Raw genomic sequence first — 16,024 nt, forward strand, 5'->3', positions numbered from 1 at the left:
ACCTTTCACAGTCGAGAATGTGTTGGTTTGTGTTTTGATATGTATTAACTCAGTATTACAAGTTTTTAAACTGTGGCAACTTTTTAATGTTGTGTAAGCTAACGCCTTTGTCTTGTTGTATTGTGCTAGTTTTGAAAAATCATCTATTGCAGATAAAGATATTCATACATGCATCTAACTATGGTTGCAGAAACATAGTTATCTTGCTCACGAATGTTCACGGACCAGCGTTGCCTGTTCCAATATGGCGGACGGCTTATGTATAGCAGCCCATAGAAGCAGCCGCTAATGAGGAATATATATCTCAATGCTTCATTTTTCTGGTGATTAGTGCTGACTCAAGCGTCTTTAAAACGAGTTTGCAGTAGAAGTAAAGCTTAACAAACTGCTGGATGTTGAGAGCTTTATATTTTGTCCTGCTCTATAATACATTCTCTTTTGCATGAGGATAGATTTTCGCAATAAGGTTATAGTTTTTAAGCCCATTTTTTTGGTTAAATATCTGTTAGTTCCTCCTTTGAAAGGCAGCTGTGCAAGTGTCTAGACTGTTAGAAGTGACAGTCTTAATTATTGTTTTTACACAGCGTTTAATTTAGGGGTCTTTCACACTGGGCTTGTTTGCTGCGGTCCGAGCCCGAGCGCGATTGTTCCCGGCGCCCCCCCCCGCAGCGTTGGTCTGGTTTCACACTCAACTTGATTTCATTGAACCCTAGTGCGTTTGCGTGCATATTACATCATCGCAAACGTGCACGGCGCATGATAGAAAACAGAACGCGGGTCAATATATTGTGATTTTTATTAATTCTATGCTATTATGCGCAGCTGAGTGAACAACACAGGTTTACTGTGTGTGTGTGTCGCATAAGCTAGCTTTCTGCTGCTTGCAAACAGACTCTTTTGAGGAAACAGTGATTTCCATATTTGTTGCCCTGATTCCACGCGCTATGCGCGAATACACTCCAGGCTCACTCTCGCTAGTATCCAAGGTAACACTATCATCCCTTACATGTGTTTTATTTAACTGAATACATCATAATCAGCTTAAACGCATGCGCAGGTCACTTTACTTCCTGAACAAGCGCGCACCCGAGTCCATGTTGCTTTCACATTCACACAAATTTTTTTAATTACCAATTTTTAAAAATATTCGGTTCAATGTAATCATTGATCATGATTAAATTATTCAAAAATGAAAATAAATAAATAAATACCATTCAGAAAAGATTATCTTGAGGTGTTATTTTTCTTAGTTAAAATATATATATATTTGAACAGTTTTAATTTGTTTATTATTATGATTATTTAGTCATTTATCAAAAGAAAAGCGCTGGGGCTTCCTTTATGTGGACAAGTCACTCAAATTAGTCGATTATGAAAATATGTAGTTTTGCAGATGCAAAGAAACATTTATGGCCATAGTCAATTGATTTATCTCCATATGTGCAGAAATGCATCTCTTAATGTTTCTCCTTGGCTGTATCATAATGTCTTCCACTGAAATCCTGTAGGATGTGCTGCCATATAGTAATTGGTTGTTTCTGAATGTCCTCCATTCATGTCTGTTTGTGTGTTACTTTGGCTGTAATCTGTGCAGAGGATCTCCACTGATGGAGAGCTGCAGCATTTGGGTTTTGGGACTCCCAGTAACACACTTTTTACTAGTCTCACTCTCTTCACATCTTCTCTCTTCAGCAAGCTGGCCTCTCATGACATTCCCGTTTTGTTGTCTCTGTGCCGTGATACGAGCACACTCGCAGCTGCCGCTCGTTGAGATGTGCCGTCTGATGGCTGTTATCAGATCTGTGAGGAAAGTCTGAGGAGAAAATGGAACAGCTGCTGTGATATTGAATGAATTCAAGGTGTTTCAAGGTGATTCGTTTGTATCAGTGAGTATTAGAATTAAAACTTAAGCACGTTTAGTAGATTCTCACAATAATCCATCCATCCATCCATCCGCCCATCCATGCGTCTGTCCGCCCATCCATCCGCTCATCCATCCATCCATCTGCCCATCCATCCATCTGCCCATCCATCCATCCATCTGCCCATCCATCCATCTGCCCATCCATCCATCTGCCCATCCATCCATCTGCCCATCCATCCATCCATCTGCCCATCCATCCATCTGCCCATCCATCCATCTGCCCATCCATCCATCCATCCATCCATCCATCCATCCGCCCATCCATCCATCCGCCCATCCATCCATCCATCCATCCATCCATCCATCCATCCATCCATCCATCCATCCATCCATCCATCCATCCATCCATCCATCCATCCATCCATCCATCCATCCATCCATCCATCCATCCATCCATCCATCCATCCATCCATCCATCCATCCATCCATCCATCCATCCATCCATCCAATTAAACTGGTCGTCTACATTGCACTAAAATGTCAGATATAATTCTTCCATTTTATTTGCATTATAATGTCTGCAGTCTCTTAATCGCGCTGTAGCACGCAGTAGACTCATTTATTGAGCTGTGCTTTCCAAACTAAATTGGAACCATTCCTTTTGTCTGGCGCAGTGAATTTCTCTGTCATCCCTGTACTAACATATTTATGTCCTCTGGCATTATTGTACATTTGTAAACTGCCTTCTGGAAGCAGCAATAGATAGTGTGCAAGGACATCCAATGACATAATTTAGTCGCTTAGCTTTTTTTTTTCAAAAACAGCTTTATTTTCAATAACAAGCATGATTTACAACCCGACTGGTAAGCATTCAGAGGTTATTCACATGCCTTGTTTCTCTTTAGGGCAATAACCAGTTTCTATCATGAAGGTGTTGAAAGGTCAACCTGAACCAGTAGCAACATCATTAATCTAATTGACTCCGCAAAAGTATATTAATTTACGGCTGATGCTTTTAATTTTCTTTCAGAGCCTAAACCAAACACATCTATCACATTAATTCCCGTCCCAGTCGGATCAGGCGAAGTCTCTTGTGAATTGTCGAACACTACACAGATTGAACCAGACAGTGGAGGCGGCTGACCTTGGGTGACCTCAGTCGATGCCAGAGCCTGTCTCAGTCCACAAGTCCCATTGCTCTATCGCTGGGACGTAAAGAACATTTCGCACTGTTCGGCTTAGTCTCCGTCCTGAGAGAGATAAGAATACTGAGGAAAGGTGCATGAAAGTGCCGTGAGACAGAGATACAGTATCAAGTCGACTCTGTCTCTTAGCGGCAATGAAACATTCTTCACAGTGACTTACTGTCGCGAGTATAACTGGTGCAGGAGATGCTGCTTTCTGTGGAGAACTGTCATCACAGCAATGCTTATATTGCAGGATCATGCAAATATGTTGTTTATCCGAATACTGTCCTTTTTTTTTAAATTGTCATCATGTCCCTTCGAACTGATTCGATATCAATGGAGATTGATCTTGAGAATGTCAGTTTTGATGTCTCTTTTGACATTTTTTCATGATATTTTTGACACATTAAAGTGTTTTAATTGTCACTTTTGTAGTGTGGAAAGGAGAAGCCTGTACAGTCTACCAATTACCTCTGAGTAAATGATGGCAATTACATCCCAACATTAAGGAAGGGCATGCAGGTCTGGGTCAGTGTGAGAATGTATTCGGGCCAGTGCTGCATTGCACTGAAATCTTTCATTTTGTTGATTTTGTAAATCAATCTTTACGCCTTCAGACTTAAAGGTAGGGTAGGTCAGAATTGTCTAAAAAAACTTTTATTCAAATTTGTTTAAACTGTCTTTATATACCAATACATAATTAAAATGCAAGTACTCTGAAATAGAGAGTGTAAAAAACTGAGTGACTCTAGTGTATTTAATCTTCAATAAACACAGCTCATTAATTACATTCACTCCCACCTAAAAACGGGTGCGCGACTGCGCGCACGTGGGCAGAGCCAGTAATAGCGGCGGTAGTCATGGCGGCGGAGAGTGACAGTCGCGCAAGCCAATCACTTGTTTCGTCCCGGTAGGAATTAATGAGCTGTGTTTTTTGAAGATTAAATACACTATAGTCACTCAATTTTTATACTCTCTTTTTCAAAGTACTTACATTTTAATTATGTATTGGTATATAAAGACAGTTTAAGCCAATTTGAAAAAAGTTATTTAGACGATTCTTTACCTACCCAACCTTTAAGTCATTTCAATTATTTAAAATTCTGCTAATTTGTCACCAGGATAATGTTATCTTGGCTTTGTCAAACTTGCAAAAATTACCTAATTGTGATGGCATCACTTAGCAAAACAGGAGTAATGTTTGCATTAAAAAAAATTGCAAAGAAAAATTTGCATATATTTACTGTACAAAAAGCAACTGGCTGAAAAAGTCCTTATCATCGAGTCCTTCTGATGGAGCGTTCCTCTCTTGTAAGTTGTGAGTCCTTGCATGTGAATTGGGTAACATGTAAAATTATCCTCTTCGAAACAGCTGTCTCACTTGGGTTGTGGTCTGGCGTAATTTACCACCACTCCCAAGATAAGTTGGCTGGCCTCTGATCCAGAGGAAGGCGGGGTGGATGCCAAAAGAATCAGAGTAATCTGTTTCCTGTCCTGATGTGTAGTACGAGAGCTCTCACGATAACGGATGTTGTATTTCCAAACAATCTATATTCATGTTTCATGTATTTTCAGCTCTTTTTCTCTCGTGCGGCCCTTTAAAACGGCTGCCAGCTGGCGCTTAAATGGATGAAAATTAAATGTTTACTCCCTTTTACAATGAACACTAAAACACAGGTTTGGACGCATCCCAAACTTCTAGTAGAAACCAATATGTACTATCAGAGGATATTATCAGAGGATATTAACAGCGGCTGTTGTATCAGGAAACATTGATCCAGGAGGCCCAATCGACAGCCCAAATGGAAACTCTGCCACTGTTTATTCTAGTTTAACCCACAAATCAAGTCTGACTCCATGAAAACCTTGTGTGAAGACATTAGCATTCACCAAATGCTTTATTTCCCAAAGCATCCGGTTTATCTGGAGCTGAAATTGACTTTCTCCTCCTTGAGACTCCCAGACTGACCTGAGCCTTCACATCTCAGATTGGACGCCCTCCTGGTTTCCACAGGGACCCAGTGATCAAATGTAATTAAGTACAACCTCTCTGTAGCGTCCTGTTTTGTACAGATTTCTATAGTCTGAAGAAGTTCAGTCTAAAATCTCCTACATGATTGAAATAAATATAAATGCTATGCATTTCTAGAGCGCGTGAATGAAGCCAGATTGTCACAGAAGAGCATTGCCATCTATTACGTGATCTATCCGGGCAGACGGTATAAACGGCAGGATAATTGACTGTTGTGTCAAGCTGGTGATGTAATCAACTGTGAAATATTAATCTGCCTTATGAGTGCTTCTGCATAAAGAATCTCGCAAATGGTACATTTCCCTGTTCCCTTCACGAGTGTCCTTGATAACCTTCCAGTGAGACTTGTTCAGCAAAGAATGGGATGAAACCCACGACCACGCCAAATCAAAACCAGCTCCAGGATCCTTTCCTTAGTACAACAAATCTCTTTGCCAGGACTCGCACATGACCTCACAGCGGAGTCATGCGCCTACCGCAGCAAAACAGCTGATGCAGACCGAGCACTTCCCTGCCTCTTCCAAATTTCCAAATAGTCCCTTCTTCTAGTAATTCCCACCACTTCCTGCACTCCGTTCCCATTGGTCTGTAATAACGGGAGAAGCCGACTGAGGCATTTTGTGGGACTGAGGGAATGTGTATACACAAGGATGCATTAGCGGTGATACAGCTATCCATGTGAGACTCATAAATTTTCCGGGAGGCATTCTTCCAGCTCCGACATGGAGCACTAGATTTCATTCAATCAGTTTGGCCTGAGAATGCCATTGTGTTTATTTTTGCCAGTGCTGAAGAACAGGCAAAAAGATAGATGGGTAACAGAATATACTGCAAGGATTAGATGATCGGGGATGTTGGCTGACTTATGGATTTATAATCCGAATGTTGGCAACAATGTTTTGTTGCTTTGAATATGGGAATTTTATAAAGCACTCTTGTGTTTGCTCTCAATCGCCAGTGTATCCGCTGTCATCAAAACCCAGAATTTCATAGGATTGTCCTCCTCTGCAGCTGAAAAGCCTGAAAGCGACCGTTGCCATTGCATTTGCCGCTTTGAATCCAAAATGCATGCAAATGTTGCCATTCTTTAATCCAACAATAAAAATGAGTCCCAGCTCATCCAATAAATCCGACCCTTTTGCATATTCACACTGGAATACTTTCCGTCCATTTATACTCCACATTCTCATCGGTAGATGAAGTAAATGGTCAAATCTTTTGATTCCAATATGGAAGTATTTTTCACAGGAAAGGGACGTCCCACCGCAACGCCGCCGCTCACAAATGTGGCCACCCTGCTTTTAATCCCTCCTAGTAGATAATCCGGCAGTTAATCCCCTCTTTGCAGTATGCAGTGGGTGGCATGATAGCACCATTTACTTACCCACAGCCCTGTTTGACCAACACTGCGAGGTTGCAGAGCTTTTGCATTCACAGGAGCGGCGTGGACGAGACCCCGGCGCTAATATGCAGCAGATGTGCTGGTAAGATGATGTGGCGAAACAATGTTTTAATTGCATTGAGGTCTAGTAGATTACTGTGAGCTCAGCACGATTGTGCACTGCATTTGCGGGGATATTCTTAGGACGTTCTGTTAGGTTGATAAATGGCGACGTGGACTCTCACTTGTTTAAAATAAAATCTAAACTTTTGGTAGCTTGGTCTTTTGCAGATGGCTGAAATTCTGGACTCTAATGAAGTGTTCATGGCAAGTTCCTGCTCCTTTAAACTGGAGTAATGAGATTTGCTGAATTACTGTCTTAATCACAGGCTGAATGGCAAATAGGGGAGGAGATGTTTATAATGATGTGATTTACAGCTCTTTTATGAACCCCCGTCTGTCTTTCCTAGCCCCCTTTTCCATTTATCCTCCACATTTTTTTATACTTGATTTAATTAGAATATTTAGGCTACATGAATTACTCAGGTCGCGGTTGAATAAAGAAACTGGAGGGAGTGTGGCTAGATGACTACATTTGTGATGAGCATAAGAGGCTTCAAGGTCATGCTACCATTTGACAATCTCACTTTGTGGTTTCTAGGGTATTCAGAGTCGTTCCAAGGGCATTGCAAGTTGCTTGCACTTTAAAGGATAATTCCGGTATTTAACACCTTGAGTCTATATTGTAGTTTGTTTTGGATGAACAAGAGTGGTGGACAACATTTTTTTGACAATGGTTCCTCTCTCGAGTTTTTGACTATAAAAGAATTGGCCATGGACCCATTTAACATTGGAGTCAATGGGCATGTCCGAAAATGTAATTAAAACAGCCAATAATGTTCGTTTACAAAACTGTTAAACTCACCGAGTGGTTAGTGGTGTTCGTTGATGATTATAAACAATATATCGTCGCAATATATGATTCCAATCCGTTTATTTTGCTATAGTGGAACTATTTTTTCAACAATGGGATTTTACAAAATGACGAATAAAACACGACAGAAACTGTATTTCGCAACACTTTTTGTTTCTGGAACATCAACTAACATCACTAATCACTCGGTGAGTTGCACAGTTTTGAAAAATAATGTTAAAGGTTGTTTTAATGACATTTTCGGACATGCCCATTGACTCCAATGTTAAATGGGTCCATGGCCAATTCTTTTATAGTCAAAAACTCGAGAGAGGAACCATTGTCAAAAAAATGTTGTCAACCACTCTTGTTCATCCAAAACAAACTACAATATAGACTCAAGGTGTTAAATACCGGAATTATCCTTTAATATTACTAACTTAAAATTTTTATTATTAAAAGTAAAGGTGTTTTTCACATATTTACATCATATCTTTCTCCATGTAGAGTGCCACTGTAGAAAAGTAATGCAGGAAACTCTGTATCCATATGGTATAGTGCACGATGACCTTGGGTAGTTGGCAGATTATTTACCCAGCAAGTTGTGAAACTTATACTACTTTTGAGATAAAGTGGCTCTGGCTTACATTTAAGTCCTAGACGTGCTGTGCATCGCATTCTCAGTGTGAAAATATTCTGAAACATTATGTTGAAAACTGTTGGACATACTCACCTGGAGGCTCTCCAAAGTCTGTCAGATCTTCTTAACTCTCTAGAATTACCCCAAAACTTCCACACACACCCTCTATCCCCCTGTTCTTCCAGTGGATGACTCATTTTTCCCCATGGCACCATGCAATGACCTCACCTCCAGCGGAGAACATCATCAAAGCACGTGTATGGAACCCCAGTAACCATTCCCACTTAAATATTTCACCACGTGTGCTCCGCCGGTCTCATTAAAGCACATCAGATCTGCACCCAGCGCCGTCTCGCCTTGCCCAGCGCTGCTCTGCATATTAACACAGGGACTACGAAACACCATTTACCCAAGTAGGTTTGCAGAGCAAGCCTGCTTTCAAAGTGACCACGCTGTGTCATGGAGCCAAAGGGGTCAGGGTCTGGATTATCATGTTTCTCTTTTGCATTAACAGCCAAACAAGGAGACGCTGGTGGTTGGGACATGTCGTTTCTGTGTTAATCTGATCTGAATCTCTCAGGTTCTCTATCCCGCACTATCCGACGCTATGCGCTTATGTGATTTAAAGGGCTGTAGCGTCAATGCACCAGCAGATTTGCAGGCCTAGCATATGTGACAGTGATTTGCAGGCAATTTGCATGGTGTAATCCCGCGTTGTTCATGTAAACCTTCTCCCGGTTTGAAAGTCGCATTAAAATCAGCAATATAGTATTGCTAGCATGCAGCTCCGGTCTCTCGAAGCTCAAACAAAAAGTCTGGTGGTGCTTAGCTGTTTGATGTGGTTATTGCCTCTATGCTTTCATCCTGCTGATGTCATTTGATCCGGAGAAAATGCAGCTGTGTATTTCCCTGAGCTGTGAAGAAACCATGCGTGTTTGATGCCCAGTTGCTTTGCACTTTGTTAGTACGTATATTAAATGGCTAGTCTGCTATTACATGACATAACGCTTCGTAGTCACACAGGAAGAAGTCTGAATAAAATCTAAGTCAGTTCCTTTTTTCCTTTGAGGCCTTCCCTCATACCAGGCTTCTTTTGCTCTATTAATAATTCACCTGCTAGTTTTTATAATCATCCTGCATAGATAAATGCCTCTTAGAGACATTAAAATGTAGATGTTGCTCTCAAAAGTAGGCTGGTACTAAATTACTGTATGAATGTGTAAAACCAGTCTGCAGTAATGGGGGTCCACAGTGGGATTGTGGCTGGTTTGTGGTGAGGTGCATGGCTGTAGTTGCTGTTGAGTATTGACTAGAGCGGCAGGGACAACAGCATGAGGTCTAAATCAAAACTATAACTTATTTAAAAGATTTTGACACTAGTATTTTTCTTGTTTAAAGGACAATTCCGGTGAAAAATGAACCTAGGGGTAATTAACACATGGTTACCGAGTCGATCGTTCTCTGGGATGCGTTTTCATGATAGTCGAATGTAAAGAGTTTTATCTCTAAAAACTGATTAGCTTATAACGCTAGTATATGGGGCATAGAATAAGTAAAAGTAAATCGCTAGTTAAATACCACTAACAAGGCTCAAAATAGCCTCACACTAACACAGTAGCGTAATGAGGGTCCGTAGATGCAAACCGAAGCATTGATAACTTTGTAAGTGTACAGACAGTTTAATAAGAAGATACTTTATAAAGACAGTACATTACGCGTATACAGCCAGGCATTCGTGGTTCGACTAGTCAAGACTGTTTTCCAAGATGGCTCCTGCCTGTATACGCGTAGCGTACTGTCTTTATAAAGTATCTTCTTATTAAACTGTCTGTACACTTACAAAGTTATCAATGCTTCGGTTTGCATCTAGGGATAAAACTCTTTACATTCGATTATCATGAAAACGCATCCCAGAGAACGATCGACTCGGTAACCATGTGTTAATTACCCCTAGGTTTGTTCAACAACGAGGAACAAATCAAGGTATGAGTAATTGAATTATTCACTCTATCAATTTGTTCAACAACCTTCAGATTCTTTCAGGAACGAATCAAGTGACTGCGAGTGAATTCAAAATGCTACTGTAACTACTCACTATTTCTCCCATCTAAAGATATACAGAAATAGTATGCGTAGTATGCTATTCCAATCAGTGTTGTTAGTGTGTCTTTTAAATGTGTGCATGTCCAGGTAAGCATGCATCATGTTGTTTGACAGCAGATCGTGTGGTTTCTCAAGACGATCCTCTGCTAATGCGCGGCTCAGCCCAGGACTGCCTTGCGCTAATGAGGTTACCTAACGTGCTAAACCCATTTGGTGTGAGGTGATAAAAGCGGATAGAAAAGAGGATGAGCAGAGCACGGGAGCCGATGGACAACCTGGGCTTGGTTCAGGGCCAGAAAGCTTCCCACTGGACGTTTTTTCACACAGCTGAGCGCTGAATTCGGCCCTGTTTGTGGCGGGAGGCCCAGTCTGTTTGCAGAATCAAGCCTGTGTCGTTAAACGCTCTCCACAGGGTCAGATTTAACAGTGTTTCTCTTGTGAAATGCTTTTGGGGCTCCTCAGTAGAGCTTCAAGCATGTATGTTTAACATGGTTATAATTGTTTAAATGACAGCTAGCCTCCATTAAGCTTAAGTGTCAAACATGTCAGTTGCAATATATTTGATCATGATGATGATGTGCATCAATGCTTGACCAATAAACCCATCACTTTCGCTGCTTCTGTGAACTAATTTTTATCTACTGATTCAGTAAATCGAGTACATTTTTGCAGGGCTAGTAATGCTGGGGTGCCATTTTTCTGGCCATTTTGTTGCTGATGGTCATGTCGTGTCTTTTTACCTTCAAAGTATAATGTGGATGTGGCCGTTCTCGTCTACAGTTGTGTAGCATCTTACAGAGATTTTATTGGGTTTTATTCTGAAACGTGCTTCAGATAAATGAGATTTTCTGTCATTTCTGATTCTTTTAATTGTAAAAAGTTTTCCAGATTGCCTTGTAATGAGCATAATTACTGTCTAATATAAATAATTGTTAGCCTAATAGGCCTAAATAATAAATTAGGAGGAGAGAGAGACAGAGAATCAGAAAGCTATCGAGCAGATAATGTTGTTTTGCTGTGGCAAGGTCTGATTTGGCAATCAGAAGGTCTGTTTTGAATGTAGAAATCTTTGCTGTCTCTCTGTGGACCAGACAGTCTGTGCTATTGTGTTGATGGTTGAGTCTGTAACCTTGGTTGTATTGTTTGGTATAGCCCGTTTCCTTCAAATATTGGGCCTTAGCACCCATTTATACCCTTATAATGCATGATTCAGACAACCAGTATTTATGAAAATGTGCAAATTTACACGTCTAGACAGACTAAATATCACATTCATCAGTTTTTTTGTTTTTTTTAAATGGGAAAAAAATGTCATACTAACTTTTTCCCTAACATTTGTTTTACTTCTATCATAATGATTTTATTTTCTTGATAGAGTTCTGTGGTTGAAATGTCTGTCCAAATTTGTGTAAACATTGATATCAATAATTTTACCTTTAATTGAAATCTTTTCATATATTCATTGCACTCTTTGTTTTGTTCTTCATAGTTTAAAAAAAAACATTTTTGGAGTAAATTTGTATTTATTTTGTTTTTTAGGAAATAAATAAATTTTATACATAACAGGCTTTGATATGATATGAATGATGTTAGCTTTAATAAAGGGAAAAAAATACAAGTTTTACTCAAACTCAACCCCTTGGACATACTAGTGGGCGCACTGTAGTTGAAGAAAAAACCCATGTTTATTGCTTCTTCATGTTTGTGGGCCGTTGTGGACATGCATGCTTGACTACTGGAAATGAGATATGCTTGAGGAACTATGCAAACTAAGGAAAAGTTAATTACCTCTCGTCAAAAACACCAGTAATAGTCTGTGGAACTGAGTACAAGTCTCTGTTAGCTGATTTTTCCTGAAATGAGACGAAAAGACATCAGCAATAGCGGTGACAAAAATAATTGTGAAATCTCAAGCAGAAATGGAGCAGAGATAAATTTAGCGCTAAGCAACGTCACCTGACCACCGTGACTCAGGGGAGCTTATTACAGCAAAAGCGTAACACTTACTGATGATTGTCAGAAATACAAATACCAGAGCAGAGCTGCAAGCTTAAACCTTCCTTAGTGGTTGCCAGCAAGTTTCGTCTGACAAATAGACTGCAGTTCACTTATGATACCAAAGTTTTAGTAGTTGATAATACCAGTGAAACTGCTTGATTCCCAATACGAACCTTGATATCTCAGCAAAACCAAATATGCTACGGAGCATTGCTTATAGGGGTAGTTCTCCCAAAAATGAAAATTTTGTCATTAATTACTCACTCTCTTGTCATTCCAAACCCGTAAGACTTTCGTTCATCTTCTGAACACAAATGAAGATCTTTTTGATGAAACCTGAGTGATTTCTGTCCCTCTATTTGACAGCGACGCAACTACCACTTTGACGCTTCAAGAAGTTCATAAAGAGATCGTAAAACTAATCCATATGAATTAGTGGTTTTGTCAATTTTCTGAAGAGACTGCTTTTTCTGCTTTATACGAGGAACAAATTGAATTTAGGCTTTCATTCACATATAAACATTCATCAACTCACACATCAGTTGTGGTAAACTGAAGCTCAAGCATGTTCGCTTGATGTGAGAGAACCAATGAGCTTCTGCGAGAGCCAATGAGGTTCATTCTCGTGTTACGCGGCACGTTTGAGCGTCTGCAAGAGCCAATGAGGTTCATTCTTGTGTTACGCGCGGCACGTTTGAGCTTTTGCAAGAGCCAATGAGGTCCATTCTCGTGTTACGCGGCACGTTTGAGCTTTTGCAAGAACCAATGAGGTTTATTTTGCATCAAATTATTTTTCATAAATGTAATTATTTATTTCATTTTTGTCATTGGTAATGATTCTTTTTAGTTCAGACTGAGGCCCATTAGTTCATTTTCTCTCTTCCTCCCACACTGTCTGCCACTGGTATCCTCAGTCCTGGACCGAACACACCAGATTGTATGTTTTGGCTCAGATTGATTTCGATCACTCCAGTCGTGTACGTTGCTCGCGCGTTGCAGCGGGGGAGCCGTAAAGCACAAGCAAACTCCTTCAGATGCACTCAGTGAATACAGTTACAAACCAATAAAACCCTCGCATCGGAGACGTCTTTGATTTCCAGCTCGCCACAGCTAGCTTGCAGAAATTCCTCCTCTAATCTGCTGTAACCAGATAAGGGTCGCCATTGATCTCTCGGGCAGATTATAAGTGACTCTTGTAGGAATGTAGGGAGTGTGTTACTAGAAGGGCTTCGTTCTAATGATCTCATCAATGCGCTCTTTTATTGCGACTCGTCATGCTCGTCAGCAGTCTCGTGCTGTTGTGTATGGCATTCAATGCATTTCCCTCCAGGGTTTCTGTAGAAGTTTTGATGTCGTCTTTAACGAGTGTGCGCTCGTGCGTGTGGGTGTAGTTAAAAGCGTGCGTATCTTTGTGCAGTAACAACCAGAGGCAAGAATGCTACAGATCCCCAGATTAAAAGCCTTTTAGACGTCTCTACATGTCGGATGAGTTTAAAAGTGAGAGATCAACCTGTAGTCGGATCGCTGTGGCTGAATATCCAGCTCTTTACGGGCTACTGGTGTCTCAAACACTCAACTTAGTTGGTAGTGGCCTGGTGGTTAAAGTCAAACCTGGCTATATTTAATTCATGCACATTTCTGGTCTTATTTTGCACGATTTATCCATGCACAAAAAACAAAAACAATCTATGGTGAATAACAGATGTTTAAACTACTCATTCGTTTACTCGATGTGTAAAGACAACCAGTCCTAATAAGCAATTTGCAAGCAGTTTGAACCACAGTTTTTAATATGTTTGGCTTCTGTTCAAAGTGGCACATGAAAGTGAATGCCTGACACTCAAATAAGTTATAAGTGAAAAGCACCGCTGGCAGTTTTCAAGAATACGGAGAATGCAGTGATGGGGTTTGTTAACCAAGCTGCTAAGATGCTCCACGCATGCATTATGAAACATAAAGCGCGTGAGACGCATGCATTCCCAAATGCACGTTATTGGAAACCCGAACACACATGCAGAGACTTAGTTTGTGCAGCATTTATTGTGAACTGAGCAGCTCTGAGAAACACGTAACCTGTACTAATAATGTGGTTCATGAATGCTTGACCATGAAATGCGGCACTTTTGCTGGTTAATCAACACCGATAAATTGCAAAATACTCCAATTTAATCGAGAAATCGTGACGCCATTAAATTAAATTAATTATGCAGCCCTGTATAACACACAATGTACACTACACTGCAAGCCAAAGACGTGACAACACGAAAGCTCTGCGATTATTATCATACAGCGTAAATAAGAGATTTAGACACTTGTTGATCTAGTCATGTACAAAACAATTCTGAGTTTAATCAGATTACAATATCGAGGGAAATAACCACTATGTCACTCAACCGCACGCAGATCCATTAAACCTCATTCACCCTTTTCAACCCTCTCTGGGATCTCTGTCTTGGGTCTGTAAGCCTATAAGGGTCTGTTTACACGGTCCAACAGGCGTTGACATGTTCAGGATGGTTGACTACTTGATTTGCGAGAACAAGTTCACCTTGTGTGGTTTTGGAGACGTAACTTTTTGGGAGAGGGGGTTGGCGCTCTTGACTCAATGGTTTTGCAGTTACTATGGTCTAATATTCAGTGATTTAGTGGTGTTTTTTTTGCACATCAACTGAAAAAAGACTAAAATATCTATCTTGGGATTTAAGGCGAGACACTACAGGTGAATAGGGTACAGGTTTAAAATAATAGATATCACCATTAAACTTCCTCAGTTGATTACTTACACAAGTTCATAAAAACAATGTATTAGAAGTTTTTGAAATTTTTATGTTTAATTATGCAAATTAGGCATTATCTAATTGCCTAATTAGATTTAAATATGCACACTTTTGCATATATTTTCGGTAGATAAATCTGAACATATGATAAAGCCAGGTGCAAAATTATTTTTTCATTTTGTTTACACACAAGATGAAAAAAGATGCTCTGAGAGATTTCAGGATATATGCTTTCATTACCTAAGAAATCATACTGTCCATAGCCTTAAAAAATCGATTTTCGCCATATTTTTGGGATTAAAATGTCACATAAATCAGGCCAGGAATGAATTATTAACAAATCCCTCTGAACATATCTTCAGAATACTGCTAAGTGTATAACTGGAAAGTTTGGTGTACATCGGTGCTACATAGGATGAGATGTTTATACTGGAGAATGACAAAAAACTCATTTTGAGAAAAAGGCATTTAAAGATTTGTAATGTAAAAAATCATACTTTTTTTAAGTGGAAACAACTATTTACTGACACAATATCTTATCGAATCATTAGCAACAACAATACAAACCATCTAAATCACATCAAAACTTTTAAACACAGCATTTATGGCCTTTAACTGAGCAGAAAAACAGTCAAAAACACACATCTAAATGTCAGAGCGCGTCACGTGATGCATCTGAACAAATCAGGTTGTCAGAAATTGATATCAGCCAATGAGATTTCCCTTTTACAGTTAAATGCCCATTGTACTTTCACGATTGGTTGCTGATTAAAAGGAAATTACCATATTTGGACCCGACAGCATTGTAAAGGAGAGAGAGAGCTTTCCAGCGGTGTGTGAGATTAAAGGAAGAACACAGAGATCGCGGAGCAGCGCGTTGATTTATAACGCCAACTTTTGTTGAATTCCGGAGAAATCTACAGACGCAAACAGACAAAGTGTAGTAAAATAAAGACCTAAATGTGTATTTTGGACTTTTTTTTCACCACAAGTCTGAAAGAAGATGTTATTGAAGACAAATAGCCCAAAATCTCAAAATTGACCAGTGAAAAAAAAACAATGTTTTTGCATGCCGTGTCTCGCCTTAAGAATCGATATCAGTTCATTAAAATGAAGATTTCAATATTAA

General features: G+C 39.9%; 1 protein-coding gene across 40 annotated transcripts in view; it reads left to right on the forward strand.

The window, feature by feature from the left end:
• plekha5 (pleckstrin homology domain containing, family A member 5) overlaps window positions 1-16,024 on the forward strand; it is a 149,532-nt gene that overhangs the window by 12,864 nt on the left and 120,644 nt on the right. For 4 of the 40 annotated variants that reach the window (XM_079623230.1, XM_079623251.1, XM_079623252.1 and 1 more), the window contains exon 1: window positions 6,434-6,567. The exons of the other annotated variants lie outside the window; for them this stretch is intronic. In XM_079623230.1, the coding sequence (XP_079479356.1) occupies window positions 6,551-6,567 (17 nt within the window). In that variant the 5' untranslated portion in view covers window positions 6,434-6,550. Of the gene's footprint in view, window positions 1-6,433; window positions 6,568-16,024 lie in introns of those variants that run through there. 40 annotated transcript variants of the gene reach the window in all.

This window comes from Phoxinus phoxinus, assembly GCF_949152265.1.
Source record: "Phoxinus phoxinus genome assembly, chromosome: 9".
Lineage (NCBI taxonomy): Eukaryota > Metazoa > Chordata > Actinopteri > Cypriniformes > Leuciscidae > Phoxinus > Phoxinus phoxinus.